At 40.5% G+C, this 21,932-nt stretch overlaps 3 protein-coding genes across 3 annotated transcripts; 2 read left to right on the top strand and 1 right to left on the bottom strand.

Annotated features, from left to right (window-relative positions):
- The first annotated feature begins 1,367 nt into the window (after positions 1-1,367).
- cav4a (caveolin 4a) lies at positions 1,368-5,742 on the top strand. The gene is made up of 3 exons (XM_050039137.1): positions 1,368-1,720; positions 1,919-2,106; positions 4,399-5,742. The coding sequence occupies exons 1-3, from the start codon at positions 1,502-1,504 to the stop codon at positions 4,547-4,549; spliced, it is 558 nt and encodes a 185-aa protein (XP_049895094.1). The 5' UTR covers positions 1,368-1,501; the 3' UTR covers positions 4,550-5,742.
- Positions 5,743-6,768: 1,026 nt separating this feature from the next.
- Positions 6,769-10,316, top strand: LOC126386658 (caveolin-3-like). The gene is made up of 2 exons (XM_050039138.1): positions 6,769-7,120; positions 9,339-10,316. The coding sequence occupies exons 1-2, from the start codon at positions 7,010-7,012 to the stop codon at positions 9,678-9,680; spliced, it is 453 nt and encodes a 150-aa protein (XP_049895095.1). The 5' UTR covers positions 6,769-7,009; the 3' UTR covers positions 9,681-10,316.
- A 419-nt stretch (positions 10,317-10,735) lies between these two features.
- On the bottom strand, positions 10,736-21,692 carry oxtrb (oxytocin receptor b). The gene is made up of 3 exons (XM_050039132.1): positions 21,597-21,692; positions 20,399-21,448; positions 10,736-12,669 (listed from the first exon to the last, which is right to left on the bottom strand). The coding sequence occupies exons 2-3, from the start codon at positions 21,321-21,323 to the stop codon at positions 12,407-12,409; spliced, it is 1,188 nt and encodes a 395-aa protein (XP_049895089.1). The 5' UTR covers positions 21,324-21,448; positions 21,597-21,692; the 3' UTR covers positions 10,736-12,406.
- Positions 21,693-21,932: the final 240 nt, after the last annotated feature.

Raw genomic sequence — 21,932 nt, 5'->3', positions numbered from 1 at the left:
TGGCCTTGAGGTCAATGGGTTTTTTGAATGGGTTTTTGGTTATATGCTTGCAGTAAGGTCTGTGGTTAACACAGGCTTAAGAGACTTTCACGTTTTGTTCTACAACATAAAATACGTCAGTAAATTACCACTTGTGAATTATGAAGCTTTTATGTGTCTTTAAGAGGGTGGTTGCTGACAAGTGGCCAAATGAGACTACAGAGCATCATTATGCCAAACACAGTTTTACAGCCTTGTTGTGGTAGGAATGATGAGTCATGCAACCATAGTGTATTTAGTTTATAGCCTAACATTGACTTTTCACTCTTGGTTATTGCATTTAGGCTTCAAAAATCAATAAATAGTGCTCATTTGTGAAGATTATCTTGCTGAACAAAAGGTGTAAGTATCATAAAACTGTGGCAACTGTTTGCCATAGAGCTTATTTTCTGCAATAATCCAAAATCCAATGGAAAAATCCTGTTGTCTGAATCCTGACGCTAACATCTGCGTCAGCCTTTAGAAAAACTTCATCCCCGGAGCACTATTCCAGTTTACTGTGAGCTTATTACTGGTGGCAATAGGTTAAATCAGCATTGTATGAACTTGTTTGGCAAGAGCTTGAACGTTACAGAAGTTCATATGTAGAAGTCACTTTAGCTTTTCATGTGTCAAAAATAAAAGAGAAATTCGTAATATACAGTTTATATAAAGTGACAGCCCCCTAGTTAAAAAAGGAAAAAAGGCTGTGATAATATACTTTTAAAGCTTAGCATTTCAATAGGGTCATATTAAATTGAGATATTCATAGGATGGTGTTGCATTTTTTTTTCTAAGTTAAGAGGAGTGTCCAAATAAAATATTAATAGTGTTCCAATGGGTCTTGTGTATTCATTTGTTTATTTTAAAGTGAACCATGACGTTCAGCACCATCTGATACTTGCAGTATTTCACACATGAATGGGGCACGGGCACATCTGACTGCTCTTAAGAAGAGAAACCAGAAGGAGGCAGCATTGTGTTGCAAGTCAGACACCTATCTGACACAAAGACACTTTTCTAAAGTTAAATCAGATGTGGAAATAATAGAGAACAGTAAGGAGGGAACTAGAATCAGGCAAGTACACCTGTGTTACTAAATATTAGAGTTGTAAGTTCTACAATGTGCACTTTAAACACCTGTTTTACTCCATCTTTTCTCTCATGCATGCAAATTTGTCGTGTGTAGTCTGTGTCTGTGTGAATGCATTCCCAGCGGGGTGTATCAGTGTATACAGAGCCATCTCTCAGTATTTATAACCTACCCTACCCTTCCTATCCCTCCCACAGCACAGGAAAATGATCTTCACTTGAAAGACCATCTGCAAATACCACGCAGGGCACTGTAATGTTCCCAATATAACCTCAGAGCACAGCCAGCTGAGGGGTCCGGTCTGCGGCCGCGGTCTGAACTGTAAAGGAAGTGACAGGCACTAACTCTGCTCTCTGGATTGCCTTTTCTTCACGTGTTTGGAGGAGCACCATGATGAAAGGGGAAGATTCAGAGGAAGTAGAGATTGACTTGGAGGACTCCAGTGGTTCTGATGAATATGACAATGAGGGGGAACCTGAGACTCTGTGGAGGGCCCCTCCTGCTCTGGAAGAAGAGGAGAACATTCATACGTCTACACTGGTGGAAATCAGTGACACCAAGCCTCTGATTAATGTCAGAGACCCCCGAGGCATCAATGACTGTCTCAAGGTATTGCAATCCTATGCAGCAGCTCTATTAAACATTACTTTATGCACCTTTTGTGCATTTGTCATATGCAGTGAATTAGCTGAAAAAGAAAACAGCTTGGCTGATTGCACTGCCCTCCAGTGGATATAATTTATTTCTGAGCGTGGATCAAGTTCAACAGGAACATGCATCAGCACCACTTTCTCTTTGTGTGTCCAGGTGTCATTTGAGGATGTGATTGCTGAGCCAGTGTCAGTGCGCAGTGGGGACAGAGTGTGGATCTGGAGTAATGCCCTGTTTGAGGTGTCTCGGGTTTGGGTGTACAGGATATTCACAGTGCTTCTGGCCATTCCCGTTTCAATTATCGCCGGACTCCTCTTCGCCATCCTCAGCTGCCTGCACATCTGGTAGGTTACATCAGGCCTTCCATATTAATGGTCCGGTGTGTAGGATTTAGGGGCATTTATTGACAATTTTTTTTAATCTAATATTCATAACGATGATTCCTTTGGTTTGTATTCACCTGCATATAGGAACTGTGTTTTCATCACCTTAGAATGATGTGTTTAAATCTACATACAGGGTGTATTCTCTCACACAGAGTATAAGTCAGGCATTAAAAGGGAAAGCTTTCCTATAAAAACATGTTTTAAGCAATGATTTAAAAACAGGTAATGTGCTAGCCAGCGTGATCTCCTCAGGCAGGGAATTCCAGAGCTTCGGGGCCCGGAGCTGCTGAAGATCTACTGAGGCATGTAAACAGTGCATTGCAGTAGTCAAAACATAAGAATACAAAAGCATGAAGAAGCTTTTCTAGGACAGGAAAAGACACAGCTGATTTGATTCTGATAATATTTCTTAGGTGGAAGTAGCAGGATTTATGAGATTATTGAAATGTGGTTCAAAGTTCAACTTAGAATCAAAAGTGATGCCTAAATTTCTCGCTGTAGATTTTATATTAGTTGCCAGAGGACCAATAAAGGTTTGTAATTTGCTTGCTGGGTGATCAGGGCCAGAGGTCATAGCAGCTACATAGGTTGACTGTGCAAGCAGCTTATTAGGACCAATTCTTATGTTTATTGTAAGGCGGTGCGTTTCCAGTGGGCATAGTAATTAATACAGGAGCAGAGGAGGAAGGACATAGCATATAAAGTGACAAAGTTCATGTAAAGTTGTACAAATATCAAAGAAGCCTTCATAGGGTGGGCAGGAAGGGAGGTGGATGGGTCCAAAAACACGGGCTGTCACCCAAGAGACTGGTGTTCCTTTCCCAAAGTCAGCGTTGACTTCTTGTAATAACAGTGTAGCCTAGTATGCTTGTAGGTGTTGCATGCTACCTTAGTGACATATATGACATGATACCCTGATATTTTCCTAAACTTATCTACATAGTTTTGTTGCCTAAATCTAACCTTGTAGTTGAGCGGAACTGCAAGTGTTTGATGACGTTAGGGACGTATTTAAAGTTGTGACTGTCTATAGTGAAGACCATTCAAGTCTTCACATTTTCATGCCAATCTCTCCTGCAGGCTTGGCACATGTTTCAGTTCTACAACCTCACCACTAGATGCCACTAAAACCTACACACTAGACCTTTAAGGGAACAACAAAGACATTGTTTCTTACTTCCTGCTCGTGGTGTCAAGTCATACAGATAGTTTGGGTTTCATTTGGCCAGGCCTTGAGCTACCCATTTGAAATTTCTGACTCCACCCCAGTGACATTGGTTTCATGGAAGTTTAGGGAAGGAGTACGCACAACTCCAATATTTTTAAAAAACAAAGGGTGCAAGTTGCAGAATGATTCCAAAAACTTGTGGGCAACAGCACTCACAAAAGACAAAAAAAGCCTTCTTCAGTGTATCAAACCACACTGATACACTGAAGAAGGCTTAGGCCGAAACGCTTCTGACCATGTGTTGCCTTATTAAATTATACATTTGGATTTTTTTGTCTTATGTGAGTGCTGTTGCCCACAAGTTTTTGGTTTCATGGAAGTTCGTTTGTGGTGCTCACATCCCTATAAGACACTTGCAAGCAGCCCTGTGAGACTGTGGTACTTTGAGCTAAATGCTAAAACCAGCATGCTAACATTCTCACAATGGCAAGCTCACATGCTGATGTTAAGCAGGTATAATGCTAACTATGTTTACCATCTTAGTTAGCGTGTTAGCAGCTAATATGAGGCTGATGGGAATGACATTGTTTTGCAGGTAGTCGGTCAATCAATTTAATAGTTGTCAAACATTTTCAATGAAAACCACGAAAAGTGGCAGTAGAGGAAAATTTACTAGATCATCAATGTAATAAGCATTTATCGTCTGGCAGCCATGAGTGTCCCTACAAAATTTTGTTTCAATCCAGAATGTTGAGATATTTGACAATTTATGTAAAAATCTGACCTTCAGTTGCACTAAAAGTCAGGGGATCATTAGTCATTAGGCAGCTTTCTCTCTGGACCTGGAACATCTGATTGTCTAATGAGTGCGCATGCTGTGCTGTGGAAAAAGAGGAACTGAGAGCAAGCTGGACAGCACTACGAAGGGTTCATGTGCTGATTCGACCCCAAATTAGGAATATGAAGTCAGATGTAAAAAAAATCTCGTGCAGCTTTTGGGGAAGCAAAAGTTTCAGAAAAACATCTTTCTTTCTGGGATCTGGGGGTTATGTTTGTAATTGTTGTGTTTCTTTCCATGACAGGATGGTTGGTCCTTGCAGCCAGTGTATCCAGATCGGCACACGCTGGCTGCAGAGAATGTGGAACATTGTGCTGGACATCATTGTGCGGCCCACCCTCACGAGTGCTGGGAGATGCTGCGGAGGCTTCAGCATTCACCTTGCCAAAGAATGACACATCCAGACTGGGGTTGTTCGTTACACGCACTGGTGTTCTAGTCGACTGAGCTGAAGTGGGCGTTGACATTTGATTCTTTAATATAAAAAATAAAATGATTATAATGACATGTTTTCCACAGTTTAGATGCTTCTGATCAAAGTCCAGCAGCATCTGCTGGTCCTTTTTAATGATCACACAAGGCTCATGACATGTTCAAACAATAATTTGGACCTGATACAGTGACAAATAGGTGATTTAATTTTTAATTTCATCCGCAGAGGGTGAACTTTCTTTTTAGTGAGTCAAAAAGAGGATAACAATTCTTAATATCTGAAATAAGATGAAGAAAACATAGTCTCTTTAAAACCTTTCAAAACAGTGATTGATCTGAGGAAAATGAGAAAGATGAAAGTCCCTCTTTTTGTTAAAGCAGTGCTTTTTTCTCACACTGGGGTTACAGCTCTGTATGATTTTTACAATTTGATTAACTTCAGCATTGACTGTAATGCAAATGGATTGTTGTATCATCTTTATGTCATAATACTGGGGTTTGGGTTTATATTTTGGTAAAAAAAAAAGTTTAAGCTCCAGGAACAAAAATTTATGAGAACCTAATTTTAATTACAGAAGTTTAGGAATGTCAAAACTATAAATATTTAGCTCAGGAGAAAAGAAGAAATACTTCAGATTATTGTATTCTTAGGGGAAGAAATGGCAACAATAGATATGGATAACTAATTATTCTCCACTTTATACTCATCATTGTGATTTAAACAGATATCTAAACAGATATTTAAACCACTGTCTGTTACAACACTATTGCATGGATGATACTAAGGTCAGCAGGACAGGGGATATACATATGCCTTAGAAGAATATATGATGGACTCCTTTCCATGCGAATGAGGGGTGTGCACATGTTGTGCATGTAGTGTGCATGTTTCTGTACATGTATTGGCATAATACTAGGTTTTTGTTCATATTCTGTTATCCTATGGACTTGGCAGTTCCTCTGCGTTCATCCCTGTGCTCATCCTCGTGTTCTTGGTGTCGTCCCCTGCTCTGTTTCCTACCTGATGTCTTGTGTTTTGTTCAGATTTTTTACCTGAGTTCATCGTATTGTCCCAGTTGGTTTTTGGTTAGTTGTGGTTCTTCTGTCATTTGGACTTTCTGTTACCTACATCAGCTTTATTAAAGCTCGCTCTTTGTTGAAAACGTCAACCTGCCTCTTACTCTGCATTTGGGTCCATCATGAACTGATTTATAACAGGTATATCTCAATATATTTCTGTGCGTGTGTGTGTGTTTGGGGTGTGTGTGTGTGTGTGTACATTCCACTTCCTCTTCCTCACCATCACAATCCTGTAAAAACAGGATATAGCAGATTGCTTACTGAAAATCGCTGTGTATTGGCTTATTCATGCCAATACACAGTCAGCAATAAAAACCAAACCACTGTTTTAAAACATCCATCACCATCTCTGTCACCTTTGGTCACACACCCACCCACCCACCCACACACACACACACATTTCGAGACATACATATACACACCAGTGCACGCTCATGCACATAGTGATTTTCCTGTCACTTTGTCGATGTGGATGGAAATGAATTAAACATGATCTTATACCATACTGACTGTTGTGCAGTATAGCACCTTCTTACAGCAGCGTGAACTTCAACATGCTTCCCTCAGAAAAAAATGCCATATTTTAGCAATAAACATGCTTTTTTTAATTTATCATTATTAAGTAAATGTTGATTGTGCACTGTCATATCTATAGACACCATCTGCATTTTGACTGTCTCCCTAATAAGCCTCTCTTTCACTATGCAATTCTGTCTGTCTGACACCAGGCTGGGGAAATGAAGGCTCGGTTTACAGCACAAAGAAAGTGCATCAACCACTGCTCTACCAAAACAGGAAGAGGAAAGCACTCTTGTTACCAAAAAGTATCAGTAGGTTCTTTGAAGTCAGTATTCCCAGTAGCAGAGCTGGTGAATGTCAGATAACCAAGATTGGAAACTGTGATAGTTGAAGCTCTGAGGGAAACAGAAAGCGATTTGGTTGTTTGTGCAACAGTGGCGCCAACAGGAACAACATGGGTGGGGGAAGCTGAAAAGTTGTGTGTTCTCACTTTAACTGACAGTGTGTCTGTGTGTGTCTGTGTGTCTGTGTGTGTGTGTCTGTGTGTGTGTGTGTGTGTGTGTGTGTGTGTGTGTGTGTGTGTGCGCGCCCCTATACTTGGTGTTGCATGTCAGCAGTGTCTTCTGTATCTTTGACAGAGATAGTCATCACTGGCATTCCTGGATTGGAAAAAACAAACAAACTGTGTGGCGTTTCAGTTCAATTGCCACTTCCCAATTTCGACTCTGACTACTGCCACGCCCACAGGGCATCTCATCACCTCTCCACAACCTTTGCTTCATTATCTCAGCTTCAGCCTGCTCTTTCAGTCAGAGACCAGGACCATGGAGTATGATAACGATAGCCACAGGTCGATGATCAGGAGGGACAGCCTCAGCAGGGAGATCGACCTCACCAACAGAGACCCCAAGCAAATCAATGAGGATGTGGTCAAGGTGAAAATAATCTGTGTTTGCTTTATTATCATAGCTGGTAAAGCAAAGGCCTGAGATAATTCTTTCTAACACTGGGTTATGGTTGACTTGTTGATTTGACTGTGTGTGTTGTCATGCACAACAGATTGTTAACTATGAAGCCTTTGCTAACATTTAATTAAACTTCGAAATTATGGAAAAAATATTGGTTGCAATTTGAAGCTTTCAGTTACCTGGGAGGTTTTAAAGGGTTTATTTTGAGTAATGTTTAAGCTTTAAGCCAGTCCTTAAAAGATATCAAATTTTGCGATATTGCAATAAAAAATGTTTTGATACTGTCATGGGACTGTGAGGATACCTCTTTGTGAAGATATTACATGATTATTTCACTGATGTCTTCTTATTGAAAATTGTCAGGGTTCGATGACATGCTTGCCCACCAGGCAAGTAAACTCTCAGTAAACTCTGAACAGGCAAGAGTGAAATAAACAGGGTTGGAAATTATCACCAGCAACCAGCCAAATGCCTGAAAAATATGCGAGTGGCTGCTAGATTTGCTTAATTTACCATCCAAAAAACAATGGTAATCTATTGAGAGGCTGGTAGATTTTGTAATCCACCTAGCAGGGGGATGTTTTTTTTTCTAAAAAATAAATTGTGCACTGTATTTCTGCAGAGGAGCTTTTCCAGAGATTCATGAACAAATCTGTGTCACCACCAGGTGTTGAACAGAACTATGAAAAAAAGACATACTGGACATTATATGTTACCAACATTAAATGTCTCTGGAATGCTGCATGTAAGAAACTTACTGTTGTTGTTTTTATTCCTTTTGTTTGTTTGTTTTTTGCCCAGAAGCTAACGTTAGCCATCAAGCTGTTCCAAAGGGAGCTCTGGTGCAGTCATATCCCTTCCAGAAGCTTTGTTATTCAGCCTTGAACTGTGGAGTCTTTTTGGAGACTCTCTCTTTCGACCACCCAAAGCACTTTTTACACTACAAGTCACATTCATCCATTCACACACATATTCATACAATGGTGGCCAAGGCTACTATACAAGGTACCACCTGCTACTCAGATTTTTTTCTTTAACACTCTCACACACACCGATGGAACAGCCATGGGGAGCAATTTGGGTTCTCAGGGATACCTCGACATGTGGTCTGAAGGAGCAAGGGATCGAATTGCCGATCTTGCGATTTGTAGACGATGAACCGCTCTACCTTCTGAGCCACAGCTGACACTGAATGACTTTTGTGATTATTTATCCATTATTCCATGGTGAAAACTGTGTTGTTAGCAATCTAGCCTGAAGCTTTGAGGTTTACACAGCACAATGGGACAACAAGTGACCCCTCTTGTTTTTGGCTTAAAATGTTCCTCCAACCTTAAACTGACCAAAAAACAATGTTTAAAGGAAAGGAAACTTTTGAATGAAAATACAGACAGTACTTACTCACCCTCATGCCGACAAGAAGTCCAGTGTATAGTTTTTTTAATCCACAAAACTTGCTCGGGGTATCGGAGGATAACAGCTAGCCGGAATAACAGCTACACTTGAAGTGCATGAAACCCACATTTTGAAAATGTAACAAAACTCCGCTAATGCATTTCAAAAACGTTAGAACGGCTCGTCCGTCGTAATCCAAGTGCCCTGAAGCCACGGCATGCAAAATTGACTTGAAAAGACGTAATTTACTCAGAGTACAGACTGTATAAAATAATGCTTAGGCCCAAAAAGAATATGGTGACAAATCACATCAGATTTATTTTTAATAATGGTATGTTTTTTGAGTCATCATTTTTCTTTTTTATTATCATGATAAATACAGCATTGTAGACCTTTTATTGTGATATTATCGTACCATGAGTTTTTGGTATTGTTACATCCAGATTCAATTTTTCTTTTGCAGAGGGCTTCAGATCTCTGCTGCTGACACATCTACCACCACAGTGACAGTCAAAGCACTGAGAAAATGCATTTGTTTCCAGAAACAGTGTCTCTTACTCAGGATAATCCACAGTCCTTACTATGAATCGTTTCCATTATAATATAAATATCATCATATTATGTACTTGATGTCTCATTTTGAGGTCTGTGTATGTGTACTGTACTGCCTGGCTAAATGCTGCCTGGAGTAATTGGAAAAACAAGTTTATTTGTGATTTGTGTGAACTGACCATTTAAGCCTGTATAACCAAACACAGTAAATCAATGAACCCTCTCTGTATTGCCGTAGGTCTCCTTTGAAGATGTGATCGCAGAACCTGCTGGGACACACAGTCTGGGTGGAGTGTGGAAAGCCAGCTACGTCACCTTCACAGGGTCAAAGTACTGCTGTTATCGCATCCTGACCACCTTGTTTGGCATCCCTTTGTCAGTGTTCTGGGGCTTTGCGTTTGCTTGTCTGTCATTCTGGCACATCTGGGCTGTTGCTCCCTTCATTAAGACTGTTATGCTTGAGTTACAATGCCTGACTCAACTCAACTCAATGTTCATACGCACCTACGTTAGCCCACTCTTTGAGGCAATGGGGAAAATATACAGCGATGTGAGGGTTTTCTTACACAAGGAGGGATAAGTGCTGAGTAGCTGCTTTACTCTGGCACGAAGACCATTTACTGGACATTTCACTGACTTTGACAAGATCCACGAAACATCTGGTGGCAAAAATGACAAGATGCGTGTCATTTTTGTTTGTTAGTTCACATGTTGAGCTGATTTAATGTCTATTACTGGATGGAATTATACTAATGTCCTGTTTTATTAACACAATGAAAATTGTCTAAGCATGGATTTCACTCTTTTTACTCTATATTGATGCATGGGTGGATTATGAGACAGTGGGCTCCTGGGCCTAACACCTCTGCTACACAGGAGCAAGACAGTTTTATGTCTCCTTGTGGCTGTTTTGTGTCCATTTGTAGCCATTTTTTTTGTCTCTTTGATATAATTTTGTGTCTGTTTGATATACTTTTGTGTCTATTTGTAGTCATTTTGAGTGTCTTCTTGGGGGGAAGGGGTGAGGGGTGCTGACACTGTGGGCCCCTGGGCCTGTGCCACATAGACATGGTCAGTAATCCATCCATGTATTTATTTAAGCTGTCAAACTTCAAATAAATCATGTTTTAAGTTCAATACAATGGTTCCTTGCACTAAATTAAAGTAATTTCCCACATACCATGACAGAAAGATTTGAGCATCAGTGAGTTGTGTCAGATGTTAGACTCTAATGACTCTAAAACTAAATGTGAAAGTGAGTTCTCGTGTTCCCACATGGTCTCGTTGGACAACCTTCCAGGTTATATAAAATTAAAGAAATGTTGAAACACACCCAGTAAGCCAAGACTGCACACTATCTGATCCAGATATGACATTCTTCATATGTTGAGTATAAACAGTTGGCACAATGCCTTGAATCTAGAGCATAAGAAACAGAGCAATAAACGGAGTGGCCACAGGGGGGAACTATTATTCTAGTTTGATCCCAACGAGATAAACGGCGCTTCAGTGTGCCTATAAGTCCAGGTACCTTATTACTCTCAAATCCCAACCACCTAGAGAAGAAGAGATGAAATTGATATGACATATAGACACACACACAAGGATCAGTGGAAAGTATTTACAAAATGAATTTCATATCACATCATAAAAGACAAACACTGGTCGATCTGTAGCACAGGAAAGTCTGCTGAGAGCATGCTGAAACCAGCCTCACTGTTTGGATTTTGGCTTTGCAAATATTTGCATTAAGCCAAACCTCAAAAGTAGGTATTATCTATCATGTATGCATATCAATATATTGGATTTATTCACCCATATAATATAATAACTATAAAATGCCTGTACACAAAATAATGCTGCTTTAAAGGTGTAAACAATCATTACAGTCACTGAATTAATGCCCATTCGCACGGAGCTTAAAATATTTTTGTAATCTAATCCTTTAATAACCTCATATTTTGGGTTTGCTGCACCTTGTACTTCATTATGCTTAACTTAAACCTGTCCTCATTTCCGGACACTACACTGAAACTTTAATATTGTATTGTTGCAGCATTTCACACAGGCCAATTAGGTGTGACGGACTGTACCTAAAAGACATTCCTAGCTTGGAATAGCAATAACAAAAATTCAGATACGTCACATTATTTGCAATTTTGCTTTTGCGCAGCCATGTTCAGGCATTGAAATGAGCAGTATTTAACAGTGATCCCTAGAGCAGTGGTTCCCAACTGGTGGGTCGTGGTCCAGAAGTGGGTCACGGATCCATTCTGAACGGACCACAAGGGGCTCTGGAACATTCCAAGTTTGTAAAAAACACACTTTATTTTTAAGTAGAGTGAATTTCCAGCACAGAGCTTTTATTTTAAAGTGCTGTTTCCTGCTGTAAAGTGAGTGACTAACGGACAGCTACTTAATAAAGACAACAAACTAGCTCGGCGACATGGCCAAACGCAAGTATGACGCTGAATGTATTAAACTGTGTGGACCTTGAACTAAGGACTTAAGATAAACCTTGACCCTGGGGTGGTACTAATTGGGAACCACTGCCCTAGAGTATAGAGTTACAAAACATTGAACGAAAGCTTCTTTGTTTGTAGTTTTGTTTTTGCACAACAATGTTCAAGCATTGAAATAAACTGTTTTATATTTTATACACACATGACCGATAAAAATAAATCCATCATCCCGACATAAGGATGATGGATTTCATGGAGTCCAGAAAAAATCATTTTTTCCCAAAACTACAAACTGTTCAAAGACAATGCTTAGTTTTTTATACTTTTCAGATCCTACTAACTAAATTAAAAATGCATACCAAACAAAAGCATGGATCTCAGGAGGTTAAAATGCAGTAAGAATTAACTGACTTGACGAAAGAATTCCTTGTGCAACATCATTATAATTTGTGTTATAATTACTTGTCTTTCAAAGTGAAATCAGGACAACTGTTGAAACAAGACTTTAAGGTTTAAGACTAAAGGACAGAGGCATACAAACAACTTTGAAAATGCTTACGGTTGTTTAGGATACATCTTAAAAAGCTACAGTGTAAGAGAAATATATGGTTTGCAGGTGCAAAGGGAGTCCAGAAGACAAGTGGTAATATGAGAAAGCAAAAGTCATGCATCGATAGAGATCTTTGCAGGAGATTTACAATGTCTACTTTGCTCAATTTAAAAAAAAATTGTAGCAGTTGCCACCACAGTGCCACTGCAGATGCTTAAATGCCTGACATGTGAGACTTGCATGATTGCCGGATTGCTCGACTACAGCAAGCCTGGATGGCTTTCAACTGGCTCTTCAATGTCCCGGTCCCCCAGTGCTGGATGTGTGTGTGAGGCTCCTCTGGCTGCCCGTGATCTTGATGACGCAAGTGGGGGATTTGCTTTTGTGCCTGCACTGTCGATCACAGCTGGAGGAGGAGGCTGTCAGGTACTCTCTACAGCAGCAGAAGAAGCATTGCATCAGGTCATGGAAGAGGTGACCGGCAAAGAACATGTAGATCCAGGGGTTACAGCAGCTGTTGAGACTGGCCAGCAACATGGCGATGATGAAGGCCATCTCTAAGGACAGAGACAGAGAGAGAGAACAACATGTGCTTGATATTTTTGATGAATATGTATATTCTTACAGCATGAATAAAGGACGTTGAGTCAATCTCAGATACACATTTACTCAGTAATGCACCAAATCTGCTGCTGCAAACTGTCCCAGACAAATGCACCATTCTCTCCAGTTTGAGTTACATTCTCTACAAAACGAAACGACATATTTGTGAGGCATCTTCAAAAACTTCCATCCTCAGCAGGAGCTGGGTTTGGAGCTGTGCGCCACAGGCAGGGTAGATAAGTCAGAAAGCACCGAGAGATGGACTAAAATGTTGTTGCTTTTCATTTGTTGACAAGGATAAAAATATAAGATATCACTGGCCTTGTCCTTTGAAAAAAATTGAAAAACCTTGTCCCTGACCAGCAACTTGGCCAGGGTGTACCTCGCCTCTCACCCAGTGCATGCTGGCATAGGCTCCAGCCCCCTGTTGCCCTGAATAGGATAAGCAGTTTAGAAAAGAAATGAATGGATGGATTTTTAGAAAGCCTCTAAAGTAGCAGGTTTTCCTCCATTCCAATAAGATGTAATCACCTGGTTGTGGGCCAAAGTCCAAACTCAGTGTGTGTGTGTGTGCTTTGTTTGGTCCTTCCAGCTGCACTTTTAAAGGGACAGTTCAACCCCAAATCAAAAATACATATTCCCAAGTTGACAGTTGATTCCCCAGATGATCCACTTTGTTTGAACCAATCCAATGGCATCCAGTCATAAGCAGTATGATTATTGTAAATGTAATATATTACTGCATTGCGTTTGGTAAAGAGCACATTATGACTTGTTTAGGACTTGAAACTCAAAGTTTGGGACTTGGGACTTGACTGGGGACTTTTCACTCTGGGACTTGCCTCAGGACTTGAGTGCAAAGACTTGAGACTCACTTATGACATACAAAACTATTGCTTGTCCAACCGGGTCTCACTCCGAAGTCGTCGAAGTCTGGTGCTTGGGCAATGACTTGCAGCGTCAGACACTGACAGAAAAGCTGTCCTTTAACATCGGAATGATACAGCTGGTCGCCATTATAGTTTAATGGCACTTGGCGGTACTTGCGTCCTTAAGAATATAAAGCCAAACCCTGTTCTTTTATCCTAAACCTAACCACGTGGTTTTTTTGCCGAAACCCACCCATGTGCAAAGGGCGAAAGAACGTAAATTCACAGTGTTTTACTAATAGTGTATTTATTTTGAAAAAGACTGTATGCAAACGGTAAATTTCCTGTGACAACGGAAGTGTATATTGATAAGAGTTTGTCAGTGAAGATTCTCAGTCATCCAGGTCATGGTAATTATAAGTGCTATATCGTAGGCAACTGGACTTGCTTGCGTTTCTTGAAGACGTTTCGCCTTTCATCCAAGAAGCTTCTTCAGTACTAAATGACTGGTACATTGTTAACGGCTCTGAAACTAAGAGCTCACGTGACCCCTACGACTCTGCAAGGGTTCACACCCACATAGGGTTTAAAGCCTGACACTCCGTACCAGTCATTTAGAACTGATAAGCTTCTTGGATGAGAGGCGAAACATCTTCAAGAAACGCAAGCAAGTCCAGTTGCCTATGATATAGCACTTACGATATTTTGAAAGTAGAAAACGCCTGTAACAGGCAGAACTTGACACGGTGTCCCAGAATGCCAAAAGCCAACGCACCCAGTGTACCTTTCATGTCCTATCTGGATTTGGAAAATCCATGACCACACGTCGATATGTGGTGAGGTCAGAGTGAGAATGTGTTGACTTGTCCCACCTCTACTAAATAGCATGCTTTAGCATCCCAACAGGCTAAGCTGCTGGTGTGGCTGTAAACATTTGTTCAAAATGTATTAACATATCTAAGTCCAGTGGTGTAGTGAAGGGTATACTCAGGTATACGGGGTATACCCACTTCTTTTTCTATCCAGTGACAGTATACCCACCTATCAGCAAAACAGCCATTGTAATATATAGGAGAGTATGCCCACTTCCTCATCTGTAACCTACCTATATACCTAATAGTACACTCACCTCATCAACTACCACTACACCACTGTCTAAGTCTACAAGTTTAACCAAGACGCAACAAGCCACACAAACACACAGGGCAGGTTTGGACTCTTCATTTAATTTCTACTTTAAACATAGACCTATCTACCCTTGTTCAGGGCAGCTGCACTTAAATCATTTACAGCGAAATTTATGAACTGACATGCTGAGGCAGTTCAGACGACCCTAAAAAAACATTTGGGATTAAAGCTTAAAAAAACAAGGAAGGTTGATGGATGCCACACAAATAGGATTTTTAGCTGCCTGACAGAAAACTGATAAATAGCTTAAATTAAGAGGCTGTCCTGGATGGAAAAATACACCTTATTTTCCTCATTCACTGAAGTGATTAAATTTCCAATCGTTAGAGACACAGAGCACATTGAGGGAGCACGCCATGTGAACAGCGGAAAAGTGGAAGACTTCCAGGTCTTTTTTTCTAATCCTTGATGGAGCGAGAGAGATTTAGTGCGTTGTCTTCTTCTCTCCTCAAGTGAAACTGCTGACCTGTTCATGCCGCTCTGCTTCTCTATAGTCCTTTGCTTTATTGTGAGAGGTGTGCTGTGCAAAGTGTCAACCAAATGACCCGTCAGAATTATGAGACGTGTTCAACAGATAAGTCCAACACCCCGTCCAGAGTTGGGAGGTTTCTCGATGATGTGAGGAGCAGAGTTCTCTTGAGGGGAAATGTCACAAAATGACAGCTTTCAAACTTCTTTTTAAAATTTTCCGCCCTGATATCGTTCACTTTGACAGTACATCCAACACTTTCTTGTGCTGCCAGGAATGAGAGAAGAAACATCCATCTTGGCCTCTTTTTCGATAATATCATGATGTGCAGCTCTTCTGAGATTGACGTTGGAAAAATGGAAGCAGGGTGATGTTGATTTCAAAGGGGGGACTGTGATGATACTGTCATCATTTACTTGATAAAGAATGACTGCTGTATCTAAGTTGATTATTAAAAGTTAAACAAACATTCCCCAACTGTACAAAGTCAGCTTCTCCATCACTGTTACTGTTTTCACTGCAGGTTTGAAAATGTGATGCTATGACTGAAGTTCAGGCTCAGGAGAAGAGTGTTTGTTGTTAGGCAAGGCAATTTTATTTATATAGCACCATTCATACACAAGGCAATTCAATGTGCTTTACAAGAGAAATACGTTAAGATAAAACATTAAAGGAACAATAGATCATTAAAAACAAAAGCTAAAAGCAAGAAAAACAGTGCAGAAAATGCATTTAGTTAGTCTTTAAAGCTCAGCAACAAGCAATTCACATGCAAGGAGTCAAAATTGAATGACGTTACTTCAAAGAGTATGCAGTAGGTCAGCAGAGATAAGAAAGTAGTGTTTTTTAAATTGTCTTCACTGGGTTTGGACAGAAGATTTGATAAGTTGTCTTTGAAATGGTATTCATAACAGCTGATTTACATATTCAAACCTACCAGTTCACCTTTCATGAAAGTGCGTCAGATCCAAAGATCATATTGAGAAATTTTAAATTAATAGCATCTTTGCTTCTCCCATCTCTTCTTCTTTCTCCCAATCACATATGTATACTAAATATTTGTTACTTCTTGCTTACTTTAGTTATTTTTTCTTATAATTTACTTAGTTTACCTTTAGTGTGCAATTATTCTCTACATATTTGCTGAAACCAACACACTCTCACTCCCAACTCATCCCATATCGCCACTGGGTCAGTAGATTTTCACGTCTACATATGATGCACTATGTGTCCTGGGTGTGTCTGTTGTTGATGTGCTGGAATGTTATGTCAGTTTACGCCTGTTACATGCATTGTGTCCTTTCAAACGCACTTCCATTTTCACAGGAAATGTACAGTTCCTGCTTGTTAGATGCAGACAGTCTTTTTCAAAATAAACGTACAATGTTGGTAAAACACCTCACATTCACATTTATTTCATTGTGCGACAAAACTACGTAGTTAGGTTTAGGCAGCAAAGGCACAAGGTTACATTTAGAAAAATCCATCATGGTTTGGCTCTGCATTCATACGGGAAGACAACACCGGTCTCCTGGGTGAAAGTCCTGTCTTGTTGGACCCATTCTCCACCCCTCCCACCCTGCCTTTACAGACTTTGCAGGTCTTCAAATTACATTAAGGTGTGGTGGCATTTCAAACTGGTGTTGTCTGGTGGTGTTATTAAGTGACACTGCCTGATGGCGTATCACACTGCCAAGAAAGGAAGCCTGTTTCTCGTCTGTGTCTGATGCAGAAATCATTGACCATGTGGTGGAATTTGAGGACTGCGAAATGAGAACAAATTGTGAAACTGTCACTATATTCACAAAGTAGTACACGAGACAGATAATCTGTGGAAAATAATAATATCTAACAGTCATCATCTCCCCTGCCTACTTTATTTTCTTGCAGCATTTCTAATGGCTTTACTGCATGTGAACAAAAACAGCCAATCAGAGCTGAGGAGTCTGTAATGCAGCTGTCAATCATGCCAATCACTGCTCATGAATTGAGGTCAAACTGTTAAACTAGGCAAAATATGAATCAAGATCTGGTTACTGCATTGTCTAGATGATGCAGTAACTGAATCTTGATTCATATTTAACCAGCACTGCCTTGTTTAACAGTTTTACCAGAGCTCAAAAGTAGTGACTGACATGATTGATAACTGTGTTTGAGACTCCTTGGCTCTAATTGGTTGTTTTTGTGTTTTTTGCAAATGCCATTAAGAGCACTATGAGGAGGTAGAGGAGCATATTTTTTCACAGACTCTGCTTTGTGTACTACTCTCAGGATATAGCAACAGTTACCAAAAAATAACCATTTGTCATATTGGCTGAAAATATTACCTACTGTAGCTTTAATTTATAGAGTGACCAAAGTTTTATAGTGTCACTGTCCAATGAAAACCACGTATCCCCAAATTTGGTGATTTTTATTTTTAAACTGAAAAGTTTTGTATTCCTTTATCAGTTCAGAAGACTCTCCTTCTCCTTAAGCTGAATAAACCAATAAAAAAACAGAGTGTTATCTATGATGTGAATAGCCTAGTGGCTGAGTCCATCCATCACAACAGTAGCGGGGCCTCTATGACAACATGCACTGCAGTGTACAGTGCACACATTCTTGGCTTTGATGTGTTTATTTTCCTAATTTTGTACAAATCTGCTTGGAAGAAGACTAAAGTCAGATGTTGGTTGGCTTGGCTGAGTCTGGACATATCTGAATCTCTGACTGCTCTGAATGAACACTCATCCAATTTCAGTCACTTAACATCACTTGAAAGGTTATGGAGCATATCTGCTCCCCTGCTCTTGGCCTCTCTAATGGCAAACGCACGAGATATGAGGGGTAAATCTACACAAACTATGCAGTTAAATGGAAATTATATAAACCACCACTGGGAACAGAGAGAGGAACTCTTTGATGTCCTGGTACAGTTACTCTCCCAGTGGCTCTGAAGACTTTCTGTAAACTGATAGCCACTGTAAATGACACTCTCATTCATCTGCGCTCGCTCTGGGGAAGTCTGAAGTTAAACACCATTGTGTTGCCTTGAATGTGAAATGAATTGTTTATATATTCCCAGAGATATTTTATGAGGTGGAAGAATGACCTTTGTATCATGAGGCACTTAGTGCTGAGATATTGCCGCAGAAAAGGTGATTTTTCTTACATCACATGCTTTATGGGCAGTAAATTCACAAATATAAATCCTGTGCAGAGATGATCGACTCATTGTGACACCGAGCACTTGGGACATCATAAAAGAGGGGTAATATCTTCATAAACTGATAAGGGTATGAGGCAAATGGCTGCTTTTGGTGAATGGACAAGACATTTATGTCAGGTTTATCTGTTCATCTGTTGTGCATTTGCAGTGGTGGATCTTGCTATCGGTGACAGAGGCAACACTCTAGGGCGCCGCTCAGAGGGAGCGTGCCAAAAGTGCTCCACCACCTATATTTCTCCTTCTTCTTCTTTTCCTTGTTCTTCCTCTAGTTAGGGGCCAGGCAGGCAGTCCTGCCAGGACCCACTTGTTTTCCTGCTCGTTCTTCCTTCCTTCCTCTTCTTCTTCTTCTTTTTCTTCTTCTTCCGAGGAAATCCTTCTTCCCATGTGCGAAAAATCACCAAACTTTGCACAAAGGTCCAGTCCTATACCAGATTTGCTCAGCTGCAAACACAAGTCAATAGTCCTGATGGTGGCGCTACAGCAAGCGTCTAAAGTTCAAAACTTTGAAAATTCCCAACAAATCGACCGTATGTGGTACAGCTTTGCAGCGTTCACCAAAATGTAGCCCCAATACTGTCCATCACTCAAACTTCTTAAACCTATCTTCTCCCACAATGTTTGCTCAATTGACACCAAACATGTTACAGAGCATCTTCGGACCGTCCTCCACATATTGTCCACACAGATTTTTGATTTATCAAAAATTAAGCAGTGCATTAAGATGTCTGTAAACAGTACTGTAAACATATACTTGCAAATTCTTGCTAAATACATTTTCAATGTTCATGAAAAAAATTAACAAAAATTTGGAGTCATGGTAGATGATGTTTGGCAAATATCAGAATTTTATATCCAAAACTGATGTGATGTGAACCATTGCTGTCAATGGGAATAGAGCATCTTTACACATCAGTTTTTCACTTATGGAGTAAATCAGTCATTGTTAAAACAAATTAACAACATCTCCATGCTGTCTAGATGCAAGATGTGTATTTTCAGATCTTTGTCTTGATAACTGAATTTATGACAGCAGTTTCAAATCTGCCACAAATGAGTTGTCACTTGCTGATTAGCTCAGTCAGATAGAAGATTTGCCTTGGTGTCAGAGGTTGTGAGTTCAAGCCTCAACTGATGCAAAAATGGACATTGTAATGAAACCTTTCTTGTTGTCTTCCTATTCTGCCTCTTGTTGCTCAGAATTGCCTAAATTTGCCTAAAATTGCCCAGCCCCAACCATTACTATGCAGCAGCTATAATTCTTCTTATTATTATCATTCATTCATACATTCATTTGTTTGTCATTTATTTTCTGAAGCAGCTTGTCCTGTTGGCGGTCGCAGGGGGGCTGGAGCCTATCCCAGCTGACACTGGGTGAGAGGCAGGGTACACCCTGGACAGGTCTCCAGACTATCACAGGGCTGACACATAGAGACAGACAACCATTCACACTCACATTCACACCTACGGCCAATTTAGAGTCACCAATTAACCTGCATGTCTTTGGACTGTGGGAGGAAGCCGGAGTACCTGGAGGAAACCCACGCTGACACAAGGAGAACATGCAAACTCCACACAGAGGGCTCCCCCAGCCCAGGACTCTAACTAGCAACTCTCTTGCTGTGAGGCAACAGTGCGTAACATAATTATTGGTATTATTTTTTGTTGTTATTATTATTATATTGTTTGACATTTAAAAAAAAAAACTGAACATAAGGGAGTGTTTGTGGAGTACAACAAAAGCCATCCTCCGTGCAGTACAAAAAGTAAAAGTTATAAAACAACTAATATAACAATAAAAATGCATCTATATAATAATAATAATAATAATAATAATAACGATAAAAATGTCCAGTACTGTGTATTGGTAAATAAATAAATACATACTAAGTAAATGAATAAATAAATCAATAAAATCTAATTAAATGAAACACTGAGTGTGCCTTTACCTTCTCTTGGTGCAGCAGGATCCCATGCAGACCACATCTGGACAAAGAAGAAAGGAGTCCAGCACACAATGTAGGCAAGGACCACAACAAATGTCATTTTCACTGTGCGGATCTTTGCTTTGGAGATGAGCCTCACGCTGCTCACTCGACAGAGGGGATGAGCGCCTTTGGAGGGCCTTGGAGTGAGAGCCAAGAAGTGATCCCTTCTGGTTTTTAAATTGAAATTCTGCCATATTTTAAAACATATCAATCCATAGCAGATGCTTAGAATTGCCACTGGGAGAATGTAAATGCTGAGACTCATCCATGTGATGTATGCTTTGGCCCCCCATGGCTGTATGAAGTCCCCCCAGCAGTCATACTCTCCGTTCCCGACGTCCCTCACAGAAAATATGTATGCTTGAGGAGTGCTGAAGATCAGGCTGAGCATCCACGAGGCGATCACACAGAAGCGATCTTGTTTTTTGTGCACCGAGCGAAGAGGCTGGCAGATTGCTAAGCACCTGTCGATGGACATCAGGACGAGCATGTAGGTAGACGCAAACATCCCCACGACCTGGAGGTATTTAACCAGCCTGCACAGCAAATCCGGCCCGTAGAAGCGAAACGTGATATCCCAAATGAGTTGTGGCAAGACCTGAAAGACTGCAACGACAAGGTCTGCGATGCTCAGGTGTTTCATGAAGTAATACATCCGAGACTGGCTGTGCTTGGAGGTGTGGATGGCCCACAGGACGCACAGGTTGCCGGTCAGAGCGAGCAGCAGCACCAGGACCAGGACCGCAACTTCCACTTTTGCCACTTCTTCATTTCGTTTTAAAGGGTTCACTGTGGTGTTTCCTAAGTTGCTGTCATTGCCACGACTTGAGTTGCTCCAGGAAACATTCTGCGACCAACTATTCTGCTCGCGTAAAAGGTCCTCCATCGTGCGCAAAAGCGCCACTTTGGCGCAGCAGCAGTCACATCACAAGACAGATTGAGGACCGTTATCCGCTGTGTGGCAGTTGCCCCTCGGGTTTAATTACTGTTTAATCCAAAAAGCAGTGTCGCCTGCAGAGGAACACAATTTAACAGTTCACTTAACAAAAACTCTGATTAATTGCACACCCATCTTAAGCCTTTGAACTATTAAAATTTCACAACAAATATATTAAATCTCCCAACCATACACACATGATTTTGTTCACACGTAGCTTACCTATTAAGCAATCCTTCGCAGTATTATTTTGGGATCTCAGAGCACTGCAGTCCTCATCCCTTGCTGCACCCAGATTGATATGTGGTTTGCAGAAGCTCTGTATCCTACCACTGTCACTAACCCCCTCCCCTCATCTAATTTTCTTCGAAAGGAACTGAGCAGAGTGCACGTTGTAACTCTCTCTTTCCCCCTCCCCTGTACATTGTTTAAGTTTTGACTTTATGAAGCGCTTTGTAAAATCAAATATCCCCAAACAGCATTTGGGCGATGTTATTTCATATTGCATGCGTCAATCCTTATAGCATCTACATGATTTGAAGTGATCCCTTGTTAGAA

This window comes from Epinephelus moara, chromosome 24, assembly GCF_006386435.1.
Source record: "Epinephelus moara isolate mb chromosome 24, YSFRI_EMoa_1.0, whole genome shotgun sequence".
In the NCBI taxonomy this organism is placed as follows: domain Eukaryota; kingdom Metazoa; phylum Chordata; class Actinopteri; order Perciformes; family Serranidae; genus Epinephelus; species Epinephelus moara.
Note: the sequence above shows the minus strand (reverse complement) of the source record. Positions and strands in the feature narration are given on the sequence as shown.